At 46.9% G+C, this 10,762-nt stretch overlaps 1 protein-coding gene across 3 annotated transcripts; it reads left to right on the top strand.

The window, feature by feature from the left end:
• The first annotated feature begins 1,250 nt into the window (after nucleotides 1-1,250).
• Nucleotides 1,251-10,341, top strand: TMEM114 (transmembrane protein 114). Of its 3 annotated transcripts, XM_035132308.1 has the most exons (5): nucleotides 1,251-1,434; nucleotides 2,506-2,590; nucleotides 4,198-4,223; nucleotides 8,897-9,034; nucleotides 10,109-10,341. In XM_035132308.1, the coding sequence occupies exons 1-5, from the start codon at nucleotides 1,251-1,253 to the stop codon at nucleotides 10,339-10,341; spliced, it is 666 nt and encodes a 221-aa protein (XP_034988199.1). The 3 variants fall into 3 exon arrangements, with proteins under 3 accessions (XP_034988199.1, XP_034988198.1, XP_034988200.1); XM_035132307.1 differs by lacking the exon at nucleotides 4,198-4,223 and having other exon boundaries at nucleotides 2,506-2,586; XM_035132309.1 differs by lacking the exons at nucleotides 2,506-2,590; nucleotides 4,198-4,223.
• Nucleotides 10,342-10,762: the final 421 nt, after the last annotated feature.

Here is a 10,762-nt window from a genome sequence, read left to right on the forward strand (position 1 = left end):
TGAACCTTGGGTTCAAAACAGCAGCCAGGATGGTTCAGAGCTGCTTTGTAACAGCCTGCTCTGGTCTGTATGAGGCTAAGTTGTTTTGGACTTTAAACAAAACTGTGACTCCCTTGTTACAACCCCTGTATGGTTTCATGTGTGTTGCTCCCATCAAGTGAACTTATACAACTTCCTCATATTGAATCAACCCATTAATACATCTACCTCAGTCTCCTGACCAGTTTATTCTGGTTGAGCTGATTGTGCCTCTCCAGGCTCTCACACCATGGCCATGCAAGGCACTTCTCAGTGGAGATGTAAGTTGGCATGCAACCTCCTGCACTGACACAATCTGTGCACTATCACGGAGTTACAACCCATACATTGTTAGGGGTACAAGCAATAATATCTAAGCTGTAGACCTGAAGAACAGCAAAGTACAGAATGACTTTTCACACATGGCACTGAAGATGCCTTTAAGTCTTTGACATAACATAATAATGTGCACATTTTGGAATGCCATTAAGATGGGATGGGGAGCATCAGAGAGAGACTTTTTTTAAAAATGAAAAGTACAGATTGATCTTTCCAGGCTCTAACATCTAATTATACACCCAAGAAGTGCAAGGGAGAGTCCTTTGGAGATCATGTGTGGATATGCCCTGACCATCTCTTTGCAGGTCACCCTATTCCCACGTTGCAAATTCTTTCTTGCAACCTCCCTGCAGCTTAAAAGAGCTGTATTTACGCATTGCTCCCTGGGCACTGTCTGTGGTGCTGATCTCTGACGTCCTTCTCCTCCTCCTTTCTTGTATTCAGTAGAAAAAAGCTGTTGGATAATTATTGCCTGAACAAGAAGCCATTTGGTACTTTGATGGGCTAGAGCGGGCTTCTTCAACCATGCGCTGTGTTGTTTACTCGTTTGAAGGGTGATTGGGTGAAGTGCAAAGAAGGGGGGGTGGCAACGACTGTCATAAGTATCTCTTATTCAAAAGCGGGAACCAACTGGCTATGACTTTCCATGCTGGGAGGAAAAGACAGAATAAATAAAGGGAGCGAGGGACAGATTGGAGGCAGGGTTTAATTAATTATGTATGGATTTTCTTGACCACCAGGCTGTTATTACCGCCGTTTGGACTGCAATTCATTTGTTGGGCACCCAGAGAATCATTCCAGAGGACCAGCTTGTGATCAAGGGATGAAAACAGTGGTTCAGTTCTTTCAGTCTTAGGACCAAGGCAGCAGGTGGCAGCCAGAAGAACATTGCCATGAAAGTCACACTGAACGGCGTCTCCCTCTTGGCAGCCTTGGCTGGCGTGGTCAGTTTCAGCTTCCTGGTGGTGGCTATCAGCACTGACTTTTGGTACCTTATTGATGCTTCTAAGCTGCAGAAGCTCATCAACCGCACAGACAGCCTGAGCTCCCATTCAGGGCTCTGGAGGACATGCCAAGGTAAGTAACCCTTGGTTTCCTCTTGAGCTTTGGTGGGAAATGGTTAGGAGCACAGCAAAGTGCCCTTAGAGTGAGTCAGACCATTGGTCCAACTAGAGCTCAGTACTGTTAACACTGACTGGCAGTGACTCTCCAGGGTTTCAAGCAGGGAGTCTACCTGGAGATGCAAGGGATTAAACATGGGATGCTCTGCAAAGCAGGTGATCTACCTCTGACCCATGGCCCATTGACATAAGCTGGGCTCTTTGGGAAAAGTCTCTTCCTAAAGGGAAATAGAATAAATAGTCACTTCTTTTAATTGGCTGGCTGGGCAGACCCCATCCCACCAAATGTCTTGCAAGGTATACCACCACATGGCTGATGGATGGGCTTATTTTATATTCCAACCATGCTTTAGTCATATCCTAACTTTCCTCCAAGGAGCTCAAGGTGGTGTATATAGATCTCCCCACTCGGTATCATCATCACAACACCCCTGTGAAGTAGATTAGGCTAAGTGATAGTGACTGGCCCAAGATCACCCAGTGAGTTGCATGGCTGGGTGGAGATTTGAATCCTGGCATCGCAGGTCCTAGTCCAGAACTCAAACCACTTCCCTACCTTGACACTCTTTATAGGTGAAAGGAAAGGAAACAAGCATTGGAGAGACAGGGCGCTCCCAGAAGGAGTCCTTATTCTAAACCTGCTGGTTGCAGATCACTACATGGGTAAATAAAGGATGAGTGCTAGCAAATTAGTTAGTGCTGATTAGGATTAAGGGGCTAAGCCCCCCAGGGTGGAGTTTTGAAAGGCATAAATGCTATCCATGTTGAAATCCATCTTGAAATTTGACTGCTGCAGTGAAACAATTGGTAAAGACCAGTCTCATAGAACTGTCCTGCGCTGGGAGGTTGTGTCAAGAAGAAGTGGAGCTGCATGTTCTACTTGGTTTAGCAACCAGATTAATCAACTTGATCCTTCAGGTTGATTAATCAATGGTGGTGAAATGGAAAATTTGTAGTAAGAAATTATCCATTTTAATTCTGAATAGATGTTTCATGGTCTTTCCCCTTTCTTTTCTTTCTCTTCCAGTTAATAGGACCTGTTTCCATTTGGTAAACCCCTTTAACCCTGACATATCAAATATCACCACATCACACAAGCAACTCTTAAGTAAGTGGCATTAAAAAATGTACCAAAATTCATATTTTAGGATAAAATGTGTTCGGAAATGCATATGTTGATATAAAACAAGTATTTGTATACATGTGATATCTGAATATGCCTTTAAATAAAAAAACAGTACCTAAAAAATCCCAGATTAATGTGGAAATAGGATGAAATGGACTTACAAATGTTGTTGTTGTTGTTGTTGGCATCCATCTGCCTCAAGAGACAATGGAGTGCGTCTCTGGGGTGAAGTCAAACTGCTGTGTTAGCAGCACCAAAATTGACCTCTGTGGGGCTGAAGCCTGGGCAGGTGTATGGAGGTCCTGGGCTGCCCAGATGTCAGGATGCCGTCAGCGGCTCCTGCTGGTTGCCTAGGAAAGTATAAAGATAAGGAAAAGTTTCTTACAGTTCTTTTTTATTTCAATCTTTACAGAGAGAGGCTAGAGAACCTAGCCTCTTGGATAATGGCATTGTCCCGAGTGAATCTCCACCTCCCCGTCTCTCCCACTTCCTCATTTGCCATTCTCATCATTTCCTCTACGGGTGCTGCTACGTGCCTATGCCTTTGAGTTTTTTTGTTCTCCTACTTTTAAGGCTCGCTAGGTTCTGGGAGATGGAGGGTCTGGAATGCTTTCTAATGACGAGTCATCTGGGTGTTGCTCTGGCTCTCCCATGATTTCCCAGCTTTTCTCTTCATCTGCCTCTGAGCTGTGACCTCTCTCAAACCCCTGTTGTAAATCTATACTGTCTTCCTCTTCCTCCTCCCCGGAAGGGTCAGCATGGGAAGGTGGTCTCCACTAATCCTCCTCTGCCCAGTCCCTGACACCAGATGACAATACCCCCCTCTTGGCCTCGCTGATGTGGTTCAAAGGAAAGCAGAGCAATATATTTGGTACCAGCTTGGCTGCAGGAGTTGCTGGAAGGAGGTGTACAAGGTGCTATCCCAACTGCCTTAGGGACTCCACTCTGGATTTGTGTAGGGTTTATTCCAGGCATCCCCAAACTTCAGCCCTCCAGATGTTTTGGACTACAATTCCCATCTTCCCCGACCACTGGTCCTGTTAGCTAGGGATCACGGGAGTTGTAGGCCAAAACATCTGGAGGGCCGCAGTTTCGGGATGCTTGGTTTATTCCTTAGCCCTTTCTTCTCCCAAAGATATCCCACAAGGCAGTAGAGGTTTAGGATCAGAGTTTTTCTTCTCCTAGATGGGCCACCTTCCCAGACCTTCCCAGGTTGATGAGCCACATCTGCCCCTCGCTTCCCTCTACAGCAGCCATCCCCAAACTGTGGCCCTCCAGATGTTTTGGCCTACAACTCCCATGATCCCTAGCTAAGAGAACCAGTGGTCAGGGATTGATGGGAATTGTAGTCCAAAACATCTGGAGGGCCGAAGTTTGGGGATGCCTGCTCTACAGCATGTGCAGAAAACACCTTATTGACCGCTGGACCCACAATCGGTCTTGTCCGCTCAATCCATCAGAGCCTGTCTTTGCATGCAAGGGAGGGTTTGAGATCCATTGGCTACCCTCACCTGGTTTAGCTGGCCAGTTGAAGGCATTTCATGTGGTGTTACTGCTGTTGCATGCTGACAGCTTCTAGGAGACACTGGTGAGGACTGAGTGCAAGGTGGGGACCAAAGGTGGACAAACTACCCCAGAAGGAGCATAACGTGTCCCCCACCAGAGGTACGACCTTTTCCCTAACACCCCATACACCCACTTACAGATGTACACATGCAATATTGACAGACTGGACCCACCCCTTTCCAGTTATGGGGGCTGCCATCCCCCTTACTTGTAATGTCCCAGAATGGGGCATCTGGAGAGAAAAAAAAATGGCATGCATTCCCTCCCACCCCAAAATTAAGATTCAAGACAAACAAAAGCATGGGCGTATCCAGCGAGGGGCAGCGGGGGCAGCTGCCCCACCAGAAGCAAAAAATTTTTTTGCCGTATTTTACGGACCATAACCCGCACTTTTTCCCTCTGAAAACTGAAGGAGAAAAGTCGCTGTGGGTTATGGAAATCGGGCTGTTTCCGCCCCCTCCGCGGCTGCAGCCAGCGACAGGGACGTGGGGGGGGGGGAGAAGCAGCCTGAGCTGGGGGCGGACGGTGGACTGGAGCTCCATCCTTCTTTCCCCCCTCTTTCTTCCTTCCTTTCCCTCTCTCCCTCTCTCCCTCCCTCCTCCCTTCTCTCTCTCTCTCTCTCTCTCTCTCTCTCTCTCTCTCTCTCTCTCTCTCTCTCTCTCTCTCTCCTTCTTCCTTCCTTCCTTCCTTCCTTCTCTCTCTCTCCCTCCCACCCCTTCCTTCCTTCCCTCCCTCCTTCCTTCCTCCTCTCCCCCCCCCAGTTTTGATCCTGGGTACACCCCTGAACAAAAGAAAACACTTCTTCACATAGTGTATGTACTATGTAATTTTCTTCTACAAGATGAGGCAGTGAGGCTTTTACCAGAGATTAGACAATGTTATGCAGGATATGGCTATCCGTGGCTGCTAGCCATGATGGCTGGTTTCTGCCTTCAGTGGCAGAGACATTGTGCACCTAAATGCCAGTTTCTGGGAATCACAAGTGGGGAGAGTGATGTTGTTGCACTGAGATCCTGCTTCCCACGGGCATCTGTATGCCATTGTGAAAACACGATGCTGGACTACAAGAGGCTTTGGCCTAACCTAGCTGCAGAGCGTTTTCCTATACTCTTATGAGCAAAATATTCCACCTAATTTTACCATCCAGGAATGGGGCCACAACATTCAGGGTCTGTTTGGACTCAGGCCTATCTCTTGAACCGAGGAGCAAAAGTCAGCATGCTTACCAGTCAATCAATCAATCAATCAATCAATCAATCAAATCTTTATTAAAGTCATAGACCAGCACAAGTAGGGTGGGGGTTCAATCATTTAGAATTTGTAAAAGGTTTTGGAAAGCTAAAAAGTATTAAAACAGAAGGTCTATCTACTGTAAAGGACTAAAAGAATCTAAAAGAAGGGTTAGGAGCATTAAACAGATGTGGAAAAGCATAAAAGATTAGTATATAAAAGACTATAACTAACATGCTTACCAGAATCAAAAATAAATGTGAAAATGAAAAAGGCAAGCAACTACCGTATATAAGAACTAAGTTGCAGCTTATGGTAATTGCTGCAAGCTCTTCCTATAATGATGTGAAAATGAGGTTTGGAAGCAGGGCCGTCTTAAGCACCTTTGGCGCCCTGGCGCCATGGTGCGACGGATCCCTCCGCCGCCCCCCCGCTGCCCCGTTTTCCAGCGCGACGGGCGTGTGTGCGTGCGGGCTCAGCACGCAGTGTGGTCGCCAAGGGCGCTACTGCACGACGGGCGTGCGGGCGGGCTTGCTGCGCGGCGGAGTGGTCGGCGTGCGGGCAAGCGTGGCTGCGTGGCACCCCCCCCCGGCGTGCCGGCGCCGTGGCGCCCTGCGCCACTCAGCCTGGCCGTAGAGCCAGCCCTGTTTGGAAGTCAGCTGTGGTCTCTAAGTTCACACTTCTAATATGATAGTCAAAAATCTCCTCATGCTTAAGCTGGGCCTGCTGCTGCTGCTGCTGCAATAAGATGAAATGTGTTCATGAGCAAGCTTCCCACTGCAGTGTCTCTTTCTTGCATCATTTGTCCATTGTTATGGGAAGCCACATTTTCCATCATCCCCTGCAGAAGAGCTGGAAACAGCGATAGGTGGGAGGAAATCACAGCAGAACCTCTTGTTTTGGCCAGTTGCACCAGTGTACTAAGGCAAGCACCTCTAACAGTTCTGTGAATTAGTATAACAGCATTCATTATCAACTCTTGAGTTTCTATTATTTATTGGTTTCCATAGTAGCTTTAAAAGACTAAGAGGGAAGTCAGGTTTTCAGTGCACGGGCAATTGGTACTGAAGGGGAACAAAGGGGAACTCAGAATCCAGCCACTCACTTACAAGGATGAAAATATGCTCTTCTACTCTTCTTCTTTTTTTCTTCAAACAGCAAGGCAGAATCTAGTCTTCTTAACTGAAACCCAGCATGTTCATTGCCAACATTTCTGGGTGATAACCATAGTCTCCAGTTGCAACGGAAAGGCCTGGGGCCTTCACAAAAACCCTTGAGCCCCCACAGCTTCTCACTTTACCATGCAGAGTCCTGAATTCAGAGCTGCAAGCCTTTCCTCCCCCTCCCCTCAAAATACCTGAAATCTTTTCCCACCTTTTTCATTCCTTGCTCCTTCCATCTCCTTGCCAGGGAAAGGGAGAAGCTTTAGATCAGGCATCCCCAAACTTCGGCTCTCCAGATGTTTTGGACTACAATTCCCACCATCCGTGACCACTGGTCCTCTTAGCTAGGGATCATGGGAGTTGTAGGCCAAAACATCTGGAGGGCCGCAGTTTGGGGGTGCCTGCTTTAGATGTTCTGCTGCAGGTGGGGTCTGAGTTGGCTACAACCAAACATAGATCCACCTTTAAACACAAACTGATTTGATTGCCTCTCCCATGCTTAGTTGAGGCCCAGGCTCAGGCCACCCAGGGCAGAAGACAAAAGAGGGAAAGTACTCCGACACCCCTCTGTTTATTCAGCTGGTGGCAAGATAGCTGGCAGGAAAGGTCATCAGAGAAGCACAGAAAGCTGATTGCACAGGAAGAAAGCAAACAACCGAACAGTAGCTCCTAGGAGGCACCAGAGGGCTCTGAGGAATTTCCAGTTATCCATTAGCCCACTGCACACGAAAAAGACAAAAAAGACAGGAAAGGTGAAAACAGGCAAGAGCAGGAAGGGTCACTTACAGCAAAGAACAAATCACAAACAAGCACAGCTGGGAGACAAGGTACCCAGTCCCTCGTCCAAAACATGTTTATTCGGAAGGAAGAGCAGCTCAGATTGCAGCCACCATGATGTTTATGAAAACCAGGCATCTTATGACACCTTTAAAGATGGACAGGTGGATTGTGGCCTGGCGTTTGTATGGATAGGGGGGCTCCAGCCCCGATGGATTTTGTCTTTCCTTTACAAATTGTTCTCTTACCACCAGGGATAGACAAATATGTCAGTTTCAGTTTTTCATTTCTCCCCTCTTAAATTCATTTCTCCATATTTCCACAGCAACTTTGCTAAGGAGGAAAATTCATGAAAATTCTTTATCATTTTACTTCAAATTTATCCTAATAAACATGTTTCTCTTGGTGTTTGGACCAACAATTACATTTTTTTTTGTATTGCAAAATTGGAGAAGCATGAATTTGGAAGGAGAGCTGCCCTTTGGTTCGCATATAGGCTATTGAACTGCAAATTAGGCGGTTTCTCATTGAAATGAGAACAATGGAGAAAAGGGCATTAGAAAATCTAGACCGTAACCAAGTGAACAAAATCAGAAAAGATCTAAGTGCAGATCCCTCAGATTTTAAAAAATAAATAAATGCTGAGATACAGTATTTAAAGTATGAAAAAGAGAAAACAAACAATTAACAAATCCTTATGTTGGAGTACACCAAAGGGACTTTCATTTTGTTGTTTGAAACATTTGTATAAGCAATTAGGATTACTGCCTCCAACAAATGTGTCCCTGCAACTATTTCCTCTAGCTATTCTTAGTTTGGGACGCGGATGGCGCTGTGGTGTAAACCACTGAGCCTAGGGCTTGCCGATCGGAAGGTCGGTGGTTCGAATCCCTGCGATGGGGTGAGCTCCCATTGCTCGGTCCCTGCTCCTGCCAACCTAGCAGTTCGAAAGCACGTCAAAGTGCAAGTAGATAAATAGGTACCGCTCCGGCAGGAAGGTAAACGACGTTTCCGTGCACTGCTCTGGTTTTGCCAGAAGTGGCTTAGTCATGCTGGCCACATGACCCGGAAAACCTGTCTGCGGACAAACGTCGGCTCCCATGGCCAGTAAAGCGAGATGAGTGCCGCAACCCCAGAGTCGTTTGTGACTGGACTGAACTGTCATGGGTCCTTTACCTTGAGCTTTATTCTTAGTTTACATGTACAGTGGTATCTCTGGTTAAGAACTTAATTCGTTCCGGAGGTCCGTTCTTAACCTGAAACTGTTCTTAACCTGAGGTACCACTTTAGGTAATGGGGCCTCCCGCTGACGCTGCGCCACCGCCGCACGATTTCTGTTCTTATCCTGAAGCAAAATTCTTAATCTGAGGTACTATTTTTGGGTTAGCGGAGTCTGTAACCTGAAGCATTTGTAACCTGAAGCGTTTGTAACCCGAGGTACCACTCTAAGTTTCTTTTAAATTAGGTCCTTTAAGATCCTTGCAAAACGTGGCAATAGCCATATGTGCAAGGACAGTACTTGGCAAATGTGACCAATGGATTTTGTTTCCCTCCAGATATGCATGGGGCAGTTGTGATCCTGCTACCTCTTAGCCTCATCTTGTTGATCTTTGGAGCAATGACAGGCTTCATCAGTATCCTCGCACAGGCTTACTTCCTCCTTGTGTTCACTGGCCTCCTCTTTCTCTTTGGAGGTACGCCACAGAGCTGCTATGGATTTTTTTGGGGGGGGGGGCGGGGAATAATTCCTTGCACTTTTAGACTGTCCTTAATTCCACAGAGGCTGAAGGCAATGTCACCTTCCCCATGCACCATGGGTGACTAGCCCATGGCCTGCAGACTGAATATGGCCTGACAGGTCACAGACTTGCCAGCCCCCAAATTTTATCTCTTGATCTGATAAAGCTCTCTGCCTGCTCTTTAGAGGGCAATATCTAAAGAGCAGGCAGAATGATTTATCTCCCTGATTGGCAGATAAAATATCCCTCTGGATGTTCTCTAGATAGAATCGCTGAATGACAGTTGGATGGATCTTTGATCTCCAATCTCGGCACCAAGCACTGCAGCACTGAGATCAGAGACCAGCCCTCTGCCTGCTCTGGGTAAAAGGTAGTGCCCACCCTCATTCTAGTACTCCCCTTTACTCTTAAATAGCAGGCAGAGACCATATAACACCAGTCCTGAAAGACCTACATTGGCTCCCAGTTCGTTTCTAAGCACAATTCAAAGTGTTGGTGCTGGCTTTTAAAGCCCTAAATGGCCTCGGTCCTGTATACCTGAAGGAGCGTCTCCACCCCCATCATTCAGCCCTGACACTGAGTTCCAGCGCCAAGGGCCTTCTGGCGGTTCCCTTCCTGCGAGAAGTGAGGTTACAGGGAACCAGGCAGAGGGCCTTCTCGGTAGTGGTCCCCGCCCACGGAACACCCTCCTATCAGATGTCAAGGAAATAAACAACTATCTGACTTTTAGAAGACATCTGAAGGCAACCCCGTTTAGGGAAGTTTTTTATGTTTGATGTTTTATCATGTTTTTAATACTCTGTTGGGAGTTGCCCAGGGTGGCTGGGGAAACCCAGCCAGATGGATGGGGTATAAATAAATTATTATTATTATTATTATTTGTATAAAGGTAAAAGATGCTTTCATTGCCCCACCCGCTTTTGCCTCTAGCTCCACCCACCCCTAGAAAGTTGCCCTGAATGGAATGTGGTCCCTAGACTGGAAAAGGTTCCCCTCACCAGACTGCTTCACAGCTTGTCTCTCTTTCAGCTCTCATCACACTGGCCGGGCTCAGCATCTACATTACCTACTTTGCCGCAGGCTTCAGGGAAGCCATTCTCCTCCTGGGAAAGAAGAACCTTCTGGACATTATCAACATCCAGTTTGGCTGGTCTCTGGCCTTTGCCTGGGTTTCCTTGGCTACCGAGATCCTCACTGGGCTAGCTTTCCTCCTGATGGCCAGGATGGTGGATATGAAGCAAAGGCAGGATTGCACCATATGAGGTCATCAAACACCACAGCCCATCCGGGTCAGTTGGTTTTGACATATCCAGGTCTCCATCTCTCCCTGCTTTCTCTTTCTTCCTTTGAGCCACCTGCTGGCACTTAAAAGTGAGTGACTTTTAAGTCACAGGGTGACTTGTCTTGCTCTCCCCTGGACCTTTTTCTTCCATAGCTTCCATGTGCTTATAATTTTGGCTATCAGATGAGTGGCCTTCTGGAAAGAGGGTCTTGTGCAGATCTATGTTCCTTCTGTCAGTGGCGAGGAAATAAAATATGATATATGAAAAGGGAAATTCCTGGATGCCAAGATCCAGGTTTGGGGCAAGTAGTCTTCGGTGAGAGAATCCCAGCAGAGATTTAAAACCACTAAACATGAAGCAAAATGAAGTGTGGAAATATAGGTTGGTAGACCTTTAAAAC

This window comes from Zootoca vivipara, chromosome 14 (genome assembly GCF_963506605.1).
Source record: "Zootoca vivipara chromosome 14, rZooViv1.1, whole genome shotgun sequence".
NCBI lineage: Eukaryota > Metazoa > Chordata > Lepidosauria > Squamata > Lacertidae > Zootoca > Zootoca vivipara.

What these genes read in the sequence shown, in the direction of transcription:
- TMEM114 (XM_035132308.1), top strand. Translation starts at nt 1,251, where the DNA reads ATGAAAGTCACACTGAACGGCGTCTCCCTCTTGGCAGCCTTGGCTGGC. An exon ending in CACAAGCAACTCTTAAGTAA is followed by an intron (nt 2,591 to 4,197) that starts GTGGCATTAAAA and finishes GACACTGGTGAG; the next exon opens with GACTGAGTGCAAGGTGGGGA. An exon ending in GTGCAAGGTGGGGACCAAAG is followed by an intron (nt 4,224 to 8,896) that starts GTGGACAAACTA and finishes GTTTCCCTCCAG; the next exon opens with ATATGCATGGGGCAGTTGTG.